Source organism: Miniopterus natalensis, chromosome 1 (assembly GCF_054644295.1).
Source record: "Miniopterus natalensis isolate mMinNat1 chromosome 1, mMinNat1.hap1, whole genome shotgun sequence".
Lineage (NCBI taxonomy): Eukaryota > Metazoa > Chordata > Mammalia > Chiroptera > Miniopteridae > Miniopterus > Miniopterus natalensis.
This window is the reverse complement of record NC_142081.1, coordinates 9,972,448-9,992,710: the sequence shown is the minus strand read 5'-3', so window position 1 is coordinate 9,992,710 and position 20,263 is coordinate 9,972,448. Positions and strand designations below refer to the sequence as shown.

The following is a 20,263-nucleotide window of genomic DNA, read 5'->3' as shown; positions in this document are numbered from 1 at the left end:
CTTTTAGTTTTTGTCTACCTATATATTAATATTTAAATGGTTTTCTTGTAGATAACATATAGTTAAGTCTTGCCTTTTTGTCCAATCTGAAAATCTCTGCCCTTTAATTGGGGTGTTTAGATCATTTACATTTAAGGTAATTACTGACATGACTGGGACCATCTTGCTAGTTGTTTTTTATTATCCCATATGTTCTTTGTCCCTTTTTTCTCTCTCATTCTGCACCCTCCCCCCTTTTTTTTGATTGATGATTCCAATTCATTTCCACTATCAAATGGTTAATTATCTCTTTTTTTCTCTTTTTTTAGTGGTTATCCTAGGGTTTACAATACAGTTCTTTAGCTTATCAGAGTCTATCTTCAAATAATATTATATCAGTTCATATATAAATATCTTATGACAATATATGTCAATTTCCACCCCTACCCTTTTTGCTGTTATTGTCACACATTTTATTATGGTATTAATCTCAGTACTTCAGGGATAGGGTTCATCCTCAAGAGCCCCTTTCTGGGCATTTCTCTCCCAGCCCCTAGAATGCATTCCTCAGATAACAGCCACCGAACTCCCACCCCCCAGGAAAGCTCTGAGAATTATTACACTCTTAGCAGTCCAGGTTGAACCCAAAGCAAGTCTCTACCATCACCCCATCTTAATAAATAAGGTCATCCACCCAGATGCCCAAATCAGACACTGGGAGTGAGCCTTGACACCTGACACTCTTTCATCTAATCTGTCACCATGTGCCTCCATACTGTTTTTCAGATACGTCTGTATCTATCCATTTCCAGAACCATTCCTTCCTCTATGCCACTGTCACTTCCTGTTAGATTTCTACCACAGCCTCCTAAATGGACTCTCCTCGTCCGCTCTTGCTCTTTACTTCCCTTTCATGCTCCACAAGCAGCCTGAATAATTCTTTATAACACAATCTGGATCATGTTACTCATGTTCTCTTATCTCTCAGGTATCAACCTGTTTGTCACCCTCTCAGAAGGGCCTTCACTGACCCCAAAACATCAAGTTGGCCTGCCTCTACTCTTCCCTCCCAATAGAATGTTCTAGTCTATTCCTTCAGTGCATTTATTTATGTGACTTTCAACTTGACTACTGGCTGTTGACCTTCACGATGGTGCAACTTCCACAAAGTCAGGGGCCACATCTATTTCATTTACTAATATGTCTCATGTCTACTGCAAAGTCTGGTGCACGGCAGGCCTTCGATATATGTAGTAAATGAATGAAATATGCAGTAAATGAATGAACTATGCAGTAAATGAATGAATGAATTTGTGAGGCCAATCAGAAGTGCAGAAAAAACAACAACAAGAAAGTAACCTACTATGCTTGAGGCATTATGTAGGAACATAGGCTAGCTCATTTATTCTTCTACAAAAACCCACTGAGAGACACACTATGATCCTGTCTTTACTGAAAGGGAAGCTCCTACTTTGCTCCACTGAGTGAGTTGCCCAAATCACATGGCTAGCAACTGTTAGAGCTGGTGCTGAAACTCAGGCCCACCGGACTCCCAAGCCTAGCTCCTCCTCTTTTGTCTTATCAGGCCATGTTTGTTTGCAGAACAAAGTCCAATGGATAAGAGGTCAGGCTGCCAGGATGAAGCTTTAGGTTATAAATGGGAAGAATAGGAAAGATGCAAGTGGGGAGGCAGAAGGAATAGCTTAACTCAGGGTTTAACTTGAAGTCCAATCATCCTGGATTTAATCCCTTCCTCCACCACGTGGGCCTGGGCAGGAGCTGAAAACACCACTTGTTCCTCGGATAAACACGTCCCCGTGAGAGGACGCCGACAAGCATCCTTAGCAAGTGCAGCCTGCTCTGGCCTCAGCGTACACCCAGGGCTGAGGAAGCAAGATAGCAAGGGGCAGGGGCCAAATATTTTAGGTCCAAAGACCCAGGTTCAAGATCTGGCTCTGACACTCTTCACCACTTGTGAACTTTGGAGAACTTCTTTGATCTCTCGGAGCTTCACTGTCCTCATCTGTATAATGGGAATGACAATATACCTCACGTGACTGTTACGAGTTGCAAATGAGAAACAATGAGAATATAAACATTATAATCCTTAATGGAGATATATTAAAGAGTTACCTTCAACTAGGAACAAAATAAGGGTATTTTCCACCACTTTTATTTTTTACATTGTTTTACAAAGTCTGGAGATAGGACATGAGAGAGAGAAGACGGAATATATCAGCAAGGAAGAAACAACAACAAAAACCATTCTTCTGCCATATGCCTGTATTCTTAGAAAAGTGAAAAAAATCAACTGTTTTTATAGAGGAGCTCAATGTTGTGGCTAATAATCCTATATTGCTTTTGGTGACAATTGCACAAGGAAATGTACACTGTAAATGGGTGAACTGTATGGTATATAAATTATATCTTATAATGTTGTAAGAAAAAAAGAAAACTAGTAAATAGGTGAAAATAATTCAACCTGTCTGATAGTCAAAGAAATGCAAAAACTAACACTGCAAGGTACCATTTTCGCCTAGCAAATCAGCAAAATAACTTCTAGACAACAGCAAGCCAGTCAAAAACCCACCACCCTCCTGTACTGCCAGAGGCAGAGGAGGCCAGCGGGACGTGTAGGGTCAGTTGTAGTGAGAATGTTAAAAGGCTCCCCATTTCTGGGAGGCTGCCCGTAAGAAACAACGGGGAGCAAAGGAAAACAGTGCCTGAAGGAGGTGGGCGTCACGGCATCACTGACAGCGGGTTATCCCCCACAGTAAGTTAATGACACTGCAGAGGCCACCGCTGATGAACTATGACACAGCCCCGAAAACACTTCAAGGCTCTGACTTAATGTTGAGTGAAAACACAGATCGAAAACACTTTAAGGCTATAAAATTACGAGGGCAAAGACGGCTGAGCATATACAAAAATGAAAATGAGAAGTGTCTAGACTTTTGTAAGTCAGTTTTAAGTATGTTGTAGCCTCCCGGTCCAGCTACTCAGGCGGCAGGCTCAAGGCCCGAGCACACTGCGGGCAACAGCCGGGCTCCGGGCGTTACTTTAAGCAGAGTCCCTTCATACGCTCTGCACCGAGCTCGGAACTGTGACCCGCTGGGCTGGAGAGGGGAAGGGGAGGAAGGCTCTGTCCTTTCCTCATGGCCTCACATCTTCAAGCCAACAGCACAGCCACATGGACCTCCAGCGCCACACCCTGCCTTTCTCACCGCAGCACTGAGTACTTGTCCCAGGACATCTGGTTGGAGTTCAAGGCACACAGTAACTTTACTCTAATCCAGTTCTGAATCCAACACCTCAGCTATGTCACTGCAAGTTCTTCCTGTTGGGAGGGCGCAATAAACTCAGGCGTGGCCATGCGGCCGGACCACCGAGCAACGCCCCGGCCAACACAGGGAATCTGGGCTGGACCCTACAACATTGGGGTCTCTTTGTTTCTTTCAGAACTCTAGCCCATGACAAGTCTGTGGATGTCCCATAATTTAGCATTAACTTCTTTTCTAAAAGAGGGTGCAAAGGAATGAACTGTCAGCAGAAGGTAGAGTTCCACCCTGGCACAGCCTCTGCTCGGGAAAGCAGCACCAGCTGGCTGGCTGAGGCTTGCAAAGGACAGGGACAGCGTGATTCATCTGCCAAAAGCAGGGCTCGTGCTATGACAGTCAAGGATGAAGTCATCTTTATTCCTATCGCTGCGCCACGAGAGGCTCCTTGCGGGGCAGATAACGTTATTTACTGTTGGCGCAATGCCACCACCTGAACACAAACGAGTCAAGGCCATCCTGTGCCCTTTCTAATTCTATCTGCTCTAATTTGATTTGTTTGATTAAATTATATGCACAGTTTTAGAGGTATCTTTTATTCCCCTTCAGAGAACAAATCATCAGAGAGAATTTTAGTCGATGTCTCTGTAACCCTAATATGACAAGGACAACACTGAGCAAATATTTAATGCCCACAGCTTTCATGTGTCCACATTTTCCCCAGCGCTGCCTCCACGCCTGGACCAGGGGGAAGAACAACGCCTGGGAAGCTCCTCGAGTCCTGGCTGAAGACGCGGTGACTCACTGGTTCTCCAGCCCCAGACCAATCAGGCAGTTAGACCCACCGTGAAAACAGAAAGCTGAAATCAATAGCTGGACCAACGTCAAACAGTCAGGGGTGAACAGAAGTCCAGAGCCCAGATGTCACATAGGGACTCCAGGCAGAATGCTGTCCCATTCTCTCCCACACAGGAGAAAGAAAGCAAAACTCTCCTGGAAAAATTACTCTGTTAACATTCCCCTAAAAGTTCTTTAACATTTAAAATAGAACAGTGGATTTATAATATTCCAGATTTTTACCTAAATATCTGAAATCTCCTAAGGTTAGGAAAGATCCCACTGGCAGGTGACATGGGAACAGAGAATGACAATGAAACCAACACTCACTGTGGGCTGACCATGTTCTTACTGGGAAGAACATGAGTCATCCCGTTTCACCCTCACAGTCTAGCAATTATTATTGCTGCTTTACTAATGAGGATCCCGAGGCCGCACAGAGAGGTTGAGTAACTTGCCTAAAGTTCCACAGCTAAGAGGTGGCAAGGCCAGGATCCCAATACCAATAATCGCTTGGCCACTGTGCTCTACTGCCTCTCACAGCTTAAGTTGGCCCTAGGGGAAGCCAAGTTCAGCCCCTCTCTCAAAAGTCGCCGCCCTTCAGGAAGTAAACAAGCATAACACCTGAACATATCCACTATTAGGGAAACTCAGAGAATGGGGCTGCCTCAGAAATATGATTCGGTGGTCCCAGATGATGAAAAAACTCTGGCCACAATATTCCAAACTGTCCTCAAAGTTCTCCCCCAGTTTCATTCTTGCTAGTGCATGAAGTTAAGAGCCAAAACTAATAAATAAAATGCCCAAAGGTCCGGGCAAATAGAAGTTTCTTCACTATAGAGTAGCTGGGAAATGAGGGGGGACCACTGAATGACTGACTGCCTCGGCTGGCAGAACAAATACAGGAACAGAGCATGTGGGATTTTCTACTTAAGAGAGCTGCCTACCCAGAAAATCAAAGCACTATTTGCCCACATCTGCCCCAGTCTTGTACTTCTTTCAGATTCTATTTCCTTAAAATTTCTGTTTTCAGTTTAGCATAATTCTCAAAAGTCATGTAAGTTCCAAAAAAATTTTTTTAAGTCCAAGCAGGTATCCTCTGCATTATCTTGTCTCATAAAAACCCTTGAACTTTCATCAAGCCCAATAGTCACTTAAGGAAGGTCATTTTCCCCCAAGACTTCTCTTCAATCAACAGACCATTTCTTGAGCACCTACTACAGTCAAAACAGATGTTTGGCTCATTCAGTCTCTCTCATTGCTAATATCTTGACTTGCTGGATCTGCGGAAGCTCAAAGTGGTTTCCCACGAAGGAAACCTCAGACTGGAAAATCGAACCAGAAACGTGAAAGTTGTCTGTATACCCTAAGACTGAACCCTAGGCTGAGGCTCCTTCCCCGTGCCAACAAGAGCTAGTGCTGGCCTGGTCAAATACTTACTGAGCACTTTCTATATATAAGGGTGTGGGAAACTACAGTAGCCGGGACAGTGAAGTGAGTGAGCGCTGAACTAGGTAAAGAAAAAGCTAAGCTCTAATTCTAGCTTTGGCCCTAAATTCCTCTGTGCCCTTGGGCTCTCCCTTTCTGGGCATCCATTTTCTTCTCAAAATCTAACATACGATGATCACTATTTCCCCAAAACCACCAAAACTTTGTGTTTTATATCCTGGGAGCCTCCTTGACAGTCTGGCTAAAGAACCAGTGGTGAACAGGTGGCTGTGAGCGAGCGGGACAGGAAGTGCATCCAGGTTTGCCAATTCCCATGTCGGGAAAGACACGTGTAACAGATGAACCGCCTTCCTCCCAGGCGGCGACAGGCTGGGCACCGCTGGGGAGCAAGGCGGTGGGGACACAAGGTCGGCTCCGCTGGGGAAGCAGCTTCCCCACCGCGAGCACCGGCTGGCAAGGAGGCAGGCAGTGAAAACCATGTGACTTTGAAAGCAAGCTGCATGATTGTTTCTCTAAAGATCAAACTGTAAATTCTGAATATCAAAAAAAGTCCTTTCTCACAGCAGCCTTCAGGTAGAACATTTTGGCAAGATGACCAAATATCTGCCTGAATCCCCAGACCTGCCAAACCATGTTTACGATGCATTTTGGCGCAGGCCAGGCCAGACACCACTCCCATCATTGTCTCCACCGCCTCTCTCTCTGCCTCTCACCCTGCTCTCTCCGCCTCTTACAAGGCAGTTCTGATGCTCAAAACACACAGCAACATACAAAAGACCTATGAAAAAAATGACCGCCAGTCTGTACATTCATAAAAGAACAAAAACTGACCAGGCTTTGGTATCCCTCCCTATTCTAATCCTCACGGAGGCAGAGGACCTATAAAATTGATGGGACACAAGACTGTGGTCATTTTCAAAGTCACCGGATTTCTAATAACTTCAAAATCTCTCACAGGAATCATCTCTGTGTCTGAAGGGGGAAATATCAGTGTCAAGCCTTGGTCAGAATTCCAGAAAACTCGGCTGGGGGCAGAGATGGCTCGGAGCTGTTGCTATGAGCAAAATAAGTGACATTTACCAAGAACCCTGGGCTAAGTGCCTTATTTACATGACTTATAATCCCCACAAGAACGCCATGAAATAGGAACTATTATTATGCTCCCTTTACAGAGGGGGAAATTGAGGCTGAGACGTGAAGGAACTTAGGAAAGAGTAGAGCCAAAAGATAGTGGGCCTTCTAAACAGGTAAGTGGCGCACGCCTTCCTGGCCCCATCCTGCCCCCAACTTCCTCTGCCCGAGGGTGTGGGCTCGGGGTCTCTTGCTCGCTAATTCTCTGGTCAGGTGGCCCTCCTGCCAGCCGCTGGTTTCCATTCCCCACACCCAGGCACACCAGTGACTGCTGGGAGAAACCATCCCCGATGGTCCCAGGGGTACACAACCTGCTCCAAGCAGGTCGGCTGAGAGTCCCCAGCAGACCTTTGGCATAAACACTGAGGTAAAGCCTCCCAAACCCAGATGTACACTGTGCTGGCATGTAGTCCACGCGAGTACAAATGAAGATCAGCCCACTCTGCGAAGGAGAATGGAAATAATTAGCCAGCTTCGGGGTGCTAGGGCTTAAGCAGATGTACACTGTCACTTCTGCTCAGAGGATGTTCAGATGCCTCCCACTGACCCGCCTACTTCCCAAGGCACCACAGTCACCACCAGATTCCCCTTGGCATTAGAGAGGGTGAGAAAAGCTTTGTGCCCAGAGGCGGTCAAGCTGAAGGTTTCCCAGAGGTTGACCACAGTTCTCCACAATTTGATTTGACATTAAAAAAGGAATTATCCACTGGGACAAACACATGGTCCTCACTTACCCTTTCTATCTCTTGGAGGTACAGGAGCGCAATGTCCCCTGCTTTCTCATAACAGGTGATCACATCCTGTTCCCGGTCCATGTGGAGATTATTGGTCGAAGAGGAAATAGGCAACTTCTCTAAACAAAGTCCTAAAATTAAAAATCAAACACAAAAACTGGGTGAGTTGCTTTTCATGGGGCTTAATTTTTAAAATATTGCTCTAGAGGGCCAGACAGTGGTCGCCGGAGATCACGAACTGTCAGAGAAGCAGATCCTCTGTCCTCTCTCTAAGGACAAACGGATCATCAAAAAGAGCACCTGTAAGTTATAGAGGAGAGAGGGCCCTAACTATGCACAAAGCACCATTTGATTTTGATGCCCAGCTTGAGAACTTGACCCCTGTCACCCCATCCAGACAGAACAGAGCTTCTCAATCATGTCCCGATGTCCTTAAAGGATTTTAAAGGTAGGTAAAGTTAGGCTCACAGAACAATACCAGCGAAAGAATATTTTCTATCTCAAAATGCACACTTAACCAATCGAACATAAAAAGATTTTAGATGTTCTCAGAAGGCTCAGTTACTAGGAAAATCTTTCAACTCCCAGCCTCAGAGTTTGGGGCAAAAATCACACCATGGACCACCTCTCAGTTCCGGGCTGAGAAAACATCCAGAACTTCGCTTTGTGGACATTTCTTTGCAGATGGAGAATAAACTCTCAGCTAAGAGATATTTCAGGGCTGGGATGTATGAAAGGCTGAAAAAATAACAATGCTGAGGTAAGCAGCTGCAGTCTGAATCCAGCACCAGCCTCTGCACAGCCCTGGGCAACCAGCCTGGCGCAAGACGGACTCAGGGTTCCACCCACAGCCGGAGGCAGAGGGTCTCTGTACGGAGGGTCTTCAGGGCCGCTACATGCAACAGGGCTTCTGCTGTGCCGAGTGCCCTGGGATACACGTGAACACACGTCCCACACATCCCGCTCCACAAAAAAGTGTGAGAAGATTACTACTGACAGAAACGAGGGCTGCAACTGGAAGGGGCCAGGGAGAGTCCCTGGAAGACCCACCCAGTCATCGAACAGATGAAGGAGCTGAGGTCTGCACGGTAAAGTCAGTGACTCACCCCAAACCTGAAGGGCAGTTCTTGGGACCACCGGAATCAGAATCCAGGCCTTCGGCCTCCCAAGAAACACCCATCAAGTTAGTGGCTGATTTGCAGGATGGACTTCACTAAAGACATCAGGAAATGACCCAAAGCCTCAGGTGCATCATTTTGAGAATGGCTCATCCAAGTTGCTCTTAAACAGCGACAGTCCTCGGGGCTGCAGAAAGCCACGGGAGGTGGTTGCACTGCCCGGGAAGGAGGAGCCACTTCTGTTCACAAGGAGCCAAAAACTCAGGACAGTGCACCTGCTGGCTCAGAGGTTGCCACTTTGTCACAGAAGGTGCAACTCAGCCAAAGATTTTGATATGTTTTAACAGGTTTACTGGGGTAAGATTGGCATGTAACAAACTACACATTTTTTTCAATGTTTCAATATATTTTTGTTGTTTTTATTTTATCAACTCAAGTCCATAGTTTACGTTTGGGTTCACTCTTTGTGTTGTGCAGTTCTATGACAAATGTTTTAATAATGTCAAGTGTCCACCATTACTGTGCTGTACACAATAGGGCCCTAAAAATGCCCCATGCTTCACCTATTCATCCCCACATCCCCTCCTCCCAGACCCCTGGTGACACTAATTTTTCTACTGTCTCTAGTTTTGCCTTTTCCAGAATGTCATATAGCTGCAATCATGCAGTATGTAACCTTTTCCAGGCTGGCTTCTTTCACTTAGAACACTGATTTAAGGTCCCACCGTGCTCTTTAATGCCCTGCTAGCTCATTTCTTTTTGTTACTAAATAATCCATTTACCCACTAATCTATTCAAAGGCATCTTCATTGCTTCCAAGTCTGGCCAATTATGAATGAAGCTCCTATAAAATATCCATGTGCAGGTCTTTGTGTGAACATAGTTTTCAACTCAGTTAAGTAAAATACCAACAAGCACAATTGGTCGGTTGTATGGTAAGAATATGTTTGTAAGAAACAGCTAAACAAATACACTTTATTTACAAATTGTGTTGTTCCAAGGTTCCTCTATACTTACTTACCATCTGTCTACATTTTCTATCATTTATTGAAGTCTTGAGCCTAATTAACTGCCAGTGGTTGCTTTTAGGGTTTCACTTAACACAGTCTACTTCAAATGCTATTGAATAATTTCATATATAGTATAACACCTTTATAACCACATATTTCCATTTCCCTTTTCCCAGTCTTTATTCTGTTATTATATACATTTTATTGTTACAGAGGCTATAAATCCCACCCTACATGGTTATTATTGTTGTTGAAATAGTCAATTATCTTTTAAAGACATTTAAATAATGAGGAAAAACTCAAGTCACCATTATAGTCATGACTTCCAGGGCTCTTCATTCCTCTGTGTAGGTTCATATTTCCTTCTGGCATCGTTTTCCTTCTTCCTAAAGGAATTCCTTTAACATTTCTTACAGTGCAGTTCAGCCATTGGGGATCTCCTTCAGTCACCGTGTGTCTAAAGAAGGTTTTATTTGGCGTTCATTTTTGAGAAATATTTTCATTGGTTGGCAGTTTGCTTCTTCTGCCTCGCCCTCCCCACCCACTCTAAAGATCTGATCCACTGTGTTCTCACTTGCATGGTTTCTGACAATAAATCTGCCGTCACCCTCATGTTTATTCATCTGCCTGTAATGTGCCCTTTTTTCTGGCTGCTTTTACAATTTTCTTTTATCACTGGGTGTGAGCAATTTGGATTATAAAGTGCTTTGGCTTAGTTTTCTCCATGTTTCTCGTGCTTGGGCTTCACTGAACTTTCTGGATCTAAGGGTTTATAATTTTCATAAAATTTGAAAAATGGTCAGTCACTGTTTCTTCAAATTTTTTTTGTTAACTCTCCTCCTTCCTGAGGGAACTCCAATTACACACATATTAGGCCACCTGAAGTTATCCCACAGCTCACTCATGCTCTTTACACCTTCTTTTTAATTTTTTCTTTCTGTTTCATTTTGGATAGTTTCTACTGCTATATCTTCAAGTTCACTAGTCTTTTCTTCGATGTCAAATCTTCCTTTAATTATGTCCAGTGTATTTTTCGTCTCACACACTGTAGTTTTCACCTCTAGAAATTTGATCTTAGTCTATATTTAGCTTCCATGTCTCTACTAAACTTTTTGAACACAAGGAATACAGTTGTACTAACTGTTTTAATGTCCCTCCAGTCCTAGGTGCTTAATTCCCTTTTCATTTGGAGCCAAAGTCGTTTGCGCCGTTGCAAAAAAAAAAAAAAAAAATCATTCAGCAGCCTCTCCAGTGTGAACTTTGTTCCAACCTCCTGAAATTTTCTTTGAAGAACGCGAGGTAAGCCAAACAAGTGCACCATTTGGTAGCACAACTCCAGAACAACTCAAACGCAACTGAAGCTCCAATGTGTGCTCTAACTTCTCCTTTGTGCAAAATAGAAACCACCAGAAAACAACAAAAAGAGACAAATTGTTTCAGAATCTGCCTTCTGCTGTATGAGAAGCAACCAAAGGATGTGCAAGTTGGTATCAGAGATTTAATACAAAGAAAACAAATTACCCAGTGTGTCAAAGGGCCAGGAAGAAAACAGGTCCATTCTTTGGCACTTTGTACCACTGCAGCTGGACTCAGACCACTACAACTCACCAGGATGACCAAGGCCCTCTGGGACCTGCCATGCCCACAGAATAAATAAAAAAAAAAGCCAAATCCAATTCAATACAGTTAGACTACCATCTGTATTTTGAGTTCCAAAATATTAAGACCCAGTCATCTAGGGCTGTAGTCTATGGCCATTCATGGTCACTAAGAATATTAAACCAGCTATAAAACTTAACCCTCCACTGTGACAAGAGGCTGGTATTTTCTGTGGGTTTGTGTTCTAATTACGCAGATATGTGGACACTCAAGGTCTCAGCCAGCAAGTGAGTCCCCAGCAAGGAGTCCATCTTTGGGTAGGAGGCTCTTTATGGTGAACATTATTTCTTTCTTTCTCCCAAATGCTACGACATTCATCCCATGTGCCACTGGGCACGTCAGAGCAATAGTGGAGTCTTGATTCACCACAGGGAATGCGTGGCCATGCAGCTCAGTTCCAGAATATTTAGTTCTCTGTCGAAAGCTGCTTACATACCCTCTGGACTGGACTATAACATTTCAAGTGTCTGGGATCAGATCAACACTGTCTGAGAAGCGGAGTCCTGAGGTCATGGCCCAAATTGGCCCTTATTAAAATGTCAGATGACACCTTGTCAGTTTGGAGAGCTATTATCAATAATGTTTTCAGTTACCTTTTTTCCAGAGAAATGAATGACAAAAATGCAAAAGCCAGACTAGATAAATAATTGGTGTAACAGCAACACGTAATGAACATCTCAATAAGATCTGCATGACCAGCCTTGGCTGGGAAGCTCAGTTGGTTAGAGCATCGTCCTGATACACCAAGGTTGCAGGTTCGATCTCTGGCCAGGGCACATGTAGCAATCAACCAATGAATGAATAAATTTGTGGAACAATAAACTGATAATTCTCTCTCTGCCTCTAAAATCAATTTTTTTTTTAAAAAAAGATCTTCATTCCAGAATCAAAGCTGTGTGCAGAAAAAGTAGAAATAAAGCACTCTGACCAATCCTAGAGGCTGGCTTCAAAGCACGGGTGAAGAAGGCGGCTGAGTAGCCACTGGGCCCCAAACTGATCTCCCTGCCACAGGAGGGGATTCCCACAGGCAGACTGACTTCTGAAAGGTGCTTTCTGGGAAGGGTAACACATTTTAAATAAATTAATGGTAAGAAAAAATCATTCAGATCACACCTGACTGCTTCTGAAGCTCTTCTGTGGGCATTAGCCTGTTTGGGCCTGTTTCTCGGACACTGGCTCCTTACCAAGTTGCAGAAAAAGACTCTCAGGAAGTTAAGTGACTTGCCTAAGGTCTGAGCAGGGGCCAGAATCTGGGGCAAATGTATCCTACCCTGGGCGGCATTCTGAGAGGAAACGGGGACTGCTGAGTCGGATGCAGGGCAGAGCGTCAAAAGCAAAGGTGTTGTGCAGACGCCCGCAGGCAGGAGGTGTGCGACAGCTGGGAGGGGCAGCAGGCAGCTGAAGAGCAGGCTGAGGACCCTGGAGAGTTTAAAAGTTCAAGTGTGCTCAGCCTCAAGTGTCCTATTTAGGCGTGACTTACAGAACATAGTGCAGCAAACAGGACTCCACACTGTTTCCTTCCACATCGAGGTTTCATCCCATGACAAGGAGCTCCATTTCATTTCCCCAAGGGCTATCCACCCAGAGCTTTGGCTGAGGAAGTGGAGAGCTATAATCTCCTTGCCAAAATATCCAGTGGTCACTCAGGGGTTAACACCCCAAATTCTCTCAGGATCCCTCAGCTGGGAGCCTGACCTGGGTATGCAGGACCAAACAGTTCCAATAATATGGAAGCTTCATTCGTCAAGGTCCTCAGCACCCAGCACTATGCCTGGGGTTTGACATGCACCACTCGTAATCCCCACAGCCACCCTGCAAGGAGGGTGTTAACAGCGCCTTCTAGATAACACTCAACTCAGGGCTCCACCACTAGTAAAATGATAGAGCCAAGTCTTGACCCCTGGCCTATCTGACTACAAAACCCTGCTTACAACATCTTGTATCCACTGAGCCGCTGACAGCATATTCAGTGCCTGATAACAGCATGACAATAAAAATGAGTTTCAAATTGTAAAGGCACAGGAATCAAAGTTCAGAGCCCCAGGGCAGTGGTTTCTCCTCCCACCAGGAGCTGCATCACCCCAGGCACTGCCCTGAATCGCGGGCACCCACTCCGCGTGTGTTATGAAGGGTTGAGCTAAAGGGATGCCATCTTAGCTGTGTAACTTTAGAAGATTAACAGTCAAAACAAATATTTGGGTGTTTTAATCGCATTAAATGAACATGGAATTAATCTGTGAAGTTATGTAACACAATAAAAGACTATAAAACATAATTATGTGAACTATGGACTAAGACATTCGGCACTGTTTCCTCATGTCTCTTAACCGCATCTCTGGAAGCCTAGCTCAGGACAGGTACACCCTGTCGCTTTGCTGTAACATGACCCACGGGACAGTCTCTAACTGGAAGTGCCAGAAAAACTTTATTGTAATACCATGTCTCTGATAACCCAGCCCTGTGGTATGAACTTCAAAGGCATCAGGACGATTTCCAGGGATCTCAATTTCCAGGGCTGAAAAGAAACTCAGGAAAAGAGATTCAATATCCTCAGAGCGCAGTCCTGGCAAAGGCGGGGCCAGGTTGCTGGTCCCGCGTTCTCACCTCTGGAGCGGCCGCACTCCCACAGGTGTCAGATGTACCCACCTCAACGAGGGGACAAGCCCCTGCACACGGTGTGGAGAGAAGACAGCCGGTGGGAGCCGACCGGGGGTGTGGGGACGCGGCAGCTGCCCCAGGTCTCCGGTGAAGTCCTGTCAGTCCAGAGCTTCTACCAGCTCTGGCGGTCTCTGGGCTGCGAGCCGCAGCTGATCCCTTCTGGGTGCTTTTAGAAATCGCCGTCTTGTGCATGTGTACACACACACACACACACGCACACGCCGCTCATAAAAGAAGAGCATGCCAGGCCCCGAATTAGACATTCACCTGCTACAGCGCATGATCTTTCAGCGTCCCTTCCACAGTTCTGTGAGCAAATGAGATGCTCAATCAACCTCAAACGCTCACTAAACGTGAGTTTGCAATTTGAACGTATGCTCGTCAAGTCTCTATTTAGTGACCACGGAACAGTGACAACACATAGCTTGTGCGACATGCCAGACGCTGCTCTGAGAGCTGGCATGATTCTTCTAACCTTATCACAGGAGCGAGGAAGGATTTACTGTCATCCTGCGTTCGAGATGAGGCCACAGGCCTCTGAGCTGCTGGGTGACTCACCGAGATTACACAACTGGTAAGTGGCAGAGCGAGGACTCCAGCCAGACACTGACTCCCGAGTTCCTGCTCGGAGCCCTTACGTTACACCCTCCTATACCTCTCATTTGTCTGTCTGTCTCTACATGCAAAGCTGTGCTAGGTAGTGGCTAAGAGTGTGGGCTCTGGAGCCAGATTTTCTGGCTCCTAATCTGCAGCTGACTTTATATGTAAAATGCCATGTGCTTAGAACAGTACCTGGCACAGAGAGCTCTCAAAAACAGTCACCATCATGATGGTCTTTTGCATCACTGTTATCTTTGGGTGACAGCAGGCTGGAGGGTCTCTAAGTGGGAGCATTTTATTCATGTTTCATTATGTTTATATACATTTTAGTAACAGATACATTGATATATTTTCCATATGCCATAAAATTCACCCTTTAAAGTGCACGATTCAGTGGTTCTAGTATATTCACATAGTTGTGGAACCATCACCACTAGCTAATTCCAGAAAATCTGCATCATCCCGAAGAGAAATACCATAGCCATCAGCAGTTACTCCCAGGCCCTCCTCCCACACCCTGGCAACCACTAATCCACTTTCTCCATGGATTTGCCTATTCCTGTTATTTCAGATAAATGGAATCATACAGTATGTGACTGTCTGTATCTGGCTTCCTTCACTCAGCACATTTTCAAGGTTCCTACCTATTGCAGCAAGTACCAGAACTTCATTCCTTTTTCGAAAGTTGAGGTGAAATTCACATAACATAAATGTAGCCACTTTAAAGTGAACAATTCAGTGGCATTTATTACATTCACAAATACTGTAAACCTCCACCTCTATCTAGCTTCAAACACCCCATTGCTTTTTTTTTTTTTTTAAATATATCTTTATTGATTTCAGAGAGAGGAAAGGAGAGGGAGAGAGAGAGATAGAAACATCAATGATGAGAAAGTCACTGATCAAGCCCGCAACCCGGGCATGTGCCCTTACCGGGAATCGAACCCCGATCACCTGGATCCTAGGTCAACCCTCAACTGCTGAGCCACGCCTGGCCGGGCAACCCCATTGCTTTTTATTGCTGGATAATATTCTACTGCATGAATATAAAACATTTTATTTATCCATTCATCAGTTGGTAAACATTTGGGTTGTTTAAAGTTTTTGAATATTATGGAGACTGTTGCTATGAATATTCACGTCCTCATTTTTGTGTGGACGTATATTTTCAGTTCTCTTGGATACATACCTAGAATAGAATTGGTAGCTTATATGGTAATCCTATGTTTTACTATTTTTAATCTTTGTGCTAAAAATCACATCTATTCTCTAGACAGACCTGGATTCAAACCCTGGCTTCTCCATTTTCTAGCTCTGTCGCTCTCAGCAAGCTGCTCTGCATCTTGGTGCCTTGCCATGTAAATGTGTACTTGACAAGCAGTAACTACTTGTATTATCAAGGACATTCCCTGAGGGCAATGACAATCCTCAGTTTCTCTGAGGGGGATCTGAGAAACACAAAAGAGCACGGAGAAGAAAATTACCATCATCCACATTCCCCCCACTCTGAACTAAGCCCAGTTAACACTGCAGCTCAGACCCTCAGCCTTGATAATACATAACCCCATGTACACTTTGGTCTTGGTTCTAGTTTCTTTCCTAAAAAAAAGTGGACTTATTACCCAAGGGGATCCCGGCAGTGCAGCGGGTAGCCCCTGGGTGACCAAACTACGGCAGGGAACAAGAGCTGCCGGAGAAAAGGCGAGGGCTGAGCGTCCCAGAGCAAGACGTGGTCTTTCCCCCGAGAAGCTCCATCTCTGGTGGGTGGAAGGGAAAGACATTTTCCAAACAATGTAAAAAGTGCATCGCTGAGACAGACATGGTGTCACAGAAGAACCAAGCACAAGCACCTCAGTGGACCGTCGCGAGGCCTACAGCCCGCAGACCTTCCTGGGACTCTCTGAGCTCTGCCTGCCTCCAGAAAGAGAACCGATGAGCAGTCCACTGACATGGAGCATGAATATGGGTCAATGGCAGTAACAGGGCTCTTCCTCTTCTTAACCATCTAAATATAAACAGGAAGCTTGGACCAGCAACCTGAGATGAGTGGCCACATGCGACACAGCATCTGCCTCCCACCATTCGCAGAACTGTTCAGCCCAGAGGGCAGAGGCCCGGGGAAGTCACCAGGGGGAGACACCCAGCGGCACCCCAGGCAGTGGGCTTCACAACTCCGCTCATTCTCACTCCTGCTCCCTTTTCTGGGTTTTGCCCACAGGCAAAAGGACTCCCCTGGCCCCACCTCTACCACCCATTCCCTCCATCATGGACTTTTCAATAAAACTACTTTTTTTCACTGCACCTGAAGGAAACTCAAGTCTTCAAAAAGAGCGAAAAGCAGCTTGAGGCAAAAAACTGGCTCCTCTAGCTTCCCTTTTCCTCTCGCTCAGCAGAGGGAGGAAACTCAAGCTCCGAGGGGGCTCACGGGGCGCCCCAGGTCATACAGGGGTTACTGGCAGGCCAGCGCTGAGCCCTGAGCCAAGGAGCTGACAGCAAGTCCGCTGGGCTGGGGCACGGCCGGACAGACTGGACGACGCTTCTGCCCGGGAGGAAGCCTAGCCGGTGGCTACTTATCTGTCCTGCGGTCCAGGGTCCCTGGCAGGTCATGGTCATTAGCACATGTCCAACTCATAAAGGTCAGGGCTGGATTCTGTCCCTTCGAGACCTGCACACTCATCTACCAACAAATCCTCCAGGAAAACCCTCCTTGGGCTTCTACCGCCCTTATTACCACTAATTTTTGGTCTATGAAAAAAAAGGAGGCAGGTGAACTCCTCCCTGCTAACCCTCTGCTACCAGAAACACACACCCGGGGACCCTCCTGCTTGCAAGTGGTCGGCGCCCAAGCCTGCGGGTCTCTGCCTCGTCCCGCAGCGAGCAGGCGCCCAGAGCGAGGGGCAGCCGGCCCGGGGACAGACAGACAGACGGGCCCAGAGCGAGGGGCAGCCGGCCCGGGGACAGACAGACAGACGGGCCCAGAGCGAGGGGCAGCCGGCCCGGGGACAGACAGACAGACGGGCCCAGAGCGAGGGGCAGCCGGCCCGGGGACAGACAGACAGACGGGCCCAGAGCGAGGGGCAGCCGGGCTCGGGGACAGACAGACGGCGCAGAGCAAGTGCCCAGCAGCCAGGAGCAGCCGGGCCTGCGGACAGACAGACAGACGGCTGTGAGCAAACGCCCAGCAGCGAGGGGCAGCCGGGCCCGGGGACAGACAGACAGATGGCTGCGAGCAAGCGCCCAGAGCGAGGGGCAGCCGGGCCCGGGGACAGACAGACGGCTCCGAGCAAACGCCCAGCAGCGAGGGGCAGCCGGGCCCGGGGACAGACAGACGGCTCCGAGCAAACGCCCAGAGCGAGGGGCAGCCGGGCTGCGAGCAAACGCCGGCCCCAGGCCCCGCTTTCTAGACACGGCGGGCTCCCCGGGAGGCTCCCTGAGCCCAGGTTAGTGACGGAGGCCGGCGGCCCGCCCTCCTCTCCGACCCCTGACCCCGCGCACCTCTGGGTGCAGCAGGTGAACCGCCCCAGGGGACGGGCGCCCGGGGCTGGAGGCGGCGGCCAGATCCGCGCGTGCGCGAGCAGGGGCGAGGCCGCGGCGCGCGCGCCCCCTGGCGGCCGTGGCCGGCACACGGGGTGACCCCGGAGCGCGGCGCGTCCCCGGTGTGGCCGAGACCGAGCTCTGAGCACAGGACTTGCTCAGCGGCCTTCTGCGGAGCCCCGGTTTTCAGCGCGCCCGGAAAACCAACGAACCCTGCTGTGTAGATAAGAAGCCCGAGCGCCGTCAGGGAGAAGACGCCTCCCAAGGCCTCCGGCGACAGGCACGCTGGCTCTGGGGGCCACCGGACAAGCGAGGCGCCTCGCGGCTCCCGGGTGGCGCGGCCTCGGTCGTCCTGGGAGCTCCAAAGGACGCCAGCCTCAGTCTGCCGAGCAGGCGCCTGACAGCAAGGAGAGAAAGCCCCGGGGCTGCAGCCGGGCCGCCCTCCGCTCCTCTGAACCCGGGCGTCTGCCTGTTTCCCTCTCGGGGGTGCTGTGAGGGTGAAGGGTGTTAAGGGGCAAGTGCTTAGAGGGTGTTTGCAAGGAATTTTTAAAACACTGTAATTATTAATAATTTACTACTGTTATTCCAGAACCTGGCACATAGTAGGAGCTCAACAAACCCGAGTTCCCCCCGTCCAGGAGGCTGCAGTGGGCCCTGTCCCCCCAGTTCAGGTCAAGGCCCTGGCGGCCCAGCGAGCCCAGCCCAGCCCAGCTCCCCGCACCAGCCCCAGCCCACTGGGGGACAGCGGAGAGCCAGCTCTGACACCCTCCTGCTGCACAGAACAGTCTGTGCTCTGCTCCCACCCCCGGAGAGCGCCGCGCTTTCCAAATGTGGAGACGTTTTCATTCCCAAACCATCAGGAACATTTGGGGGAAGAAAATGAACACCAGACATGATTTGAAAATGATGGAAGCTAAGTTATGGGTGGTAGCAGATAAGCACTGTACTCAGAATCCAGAGTCCTGGTTTTTAAATATTAAACAGGAGTCTGGACTAATTAGGTGATTTTTTTTTATAACCAGGCCAGCTTTGTATGAGTCTAGGCCCCAAGGAAATACTAGAAGTAAGGACTGAAATCCTAAGAGTGAGAAAAACAGCAGCTAGCACACAAATGCAGGGGACAAAACTACATTAAAGAGGCCCAAGGAGTCACTGGCTTTCAAAGAAAATGAGCCACCGGAGATGGGCTCTTCAGGGCCAAACAAGCTGAAAGTCTGCAAATCGGGATGGTCCAACCTGAAGCTGAGTGTAGGTAGAGAGGAATTAGAGACAAGATCATTTGTTTTATATTAGGCCCAAAACAAAATCTATTTTCATCTAAAATAGAGAGGATTTCAGAATACACTGAAAACACTACACAAGCACCCTGTGGGGCAGGCACTGTCCCTGATGCAAATGCAGGGACACAAAGCAAGCAGCTTGGATGAGACACAGCCCAGAGCAGGCACTCACGTATTTGCTGGTTTAATGAATCAATTATATGATCTAGTTTAAGAGAGGCAAGTGGCAGATGTGAAATAATTCAACAAAAGCTGAGTGCCAAATTGGATGGTACTGACTATAAACAGAGGTGGATCAGAGGAAGGAGAGACTGAAGTGGACAACAGAGCTGGAGAGCTTGTCACCAAGATGTCACCAAGGGTAGCCTCCTCATAGGGAAGAGAAGAAGACTCCCAGTTGGAGGGAGAAGACAAACAGAGGTGGAATGGGCTGGTAGCAGTGAGGGCAGGTAGGTGGGCGGGCAGGCTGGCAGGCAGCCTGGAGCAGAGTGTGGGTGGCACAGAACAGGACACAGCCTCCAAAATCTGGAAAAATGCTCGGCTGTGCTGAGACTTGTATGGTTAGCAGGAGGACTCATCAGGGACCTGAGCTTCAACAATTATGGAAAAGATAATATTTGGGTGGGGAGGGGTCCACTCTTGATTACCTCAGTCTGGATTTTCCCTGGTACGTTAAACCTCAGACTGACTGGTTCGGGCACTCAATCCACTGTCTACTTACTGCCTTCACATTTTAACTTCAACCTATTTAAGAATATAAACCTGCCACGCATGTTCACATGCTCATGTGTTTTAGGCCCTGTGATCTCCAGCGGAAAGCTCTGTGTTATCTGCATCCCTCCTCCCCTTCATCAGCCCAGGCTCTCTGTCCACAGGGAGAGGTCCCCTGTTACATGCTGGGGCCTCAGTTCTTGCCTTCCTCACTCTCTGTGGTCCTCTGAGGGAGCTTCAGCCACTCCTGGGTTGTAACCAAATCTACACAGTCAATTCCTGAATCCT

General features: G+C 47.5%; 1 protein-coding gene across 2 annotated transcripts in view; it reads right to left on the bottom strand.

Annotated features, from left to right (window-relative positions):
- Nucleotides 1-20,263, bottom strand: part of TTC7B (tetratricopeptide repeat domain 7B) — a 186,373-nt gene that overhangs the window by 131,222 nt on the left and 34,888 nt on the right. For both annotated transcript variants that reach the window (XM_087818586.1, XM_087818584.1), the window contains exon 4: nt 7,406-7,536. In XM_087818586.1, the coding sequence (XP_087674712.1) occupies nt 7,406-7,536 (131 nt within the window). The remainder of the gene's footprint in view (nt 1-7,405; nt 7,537-20,263) is intronic.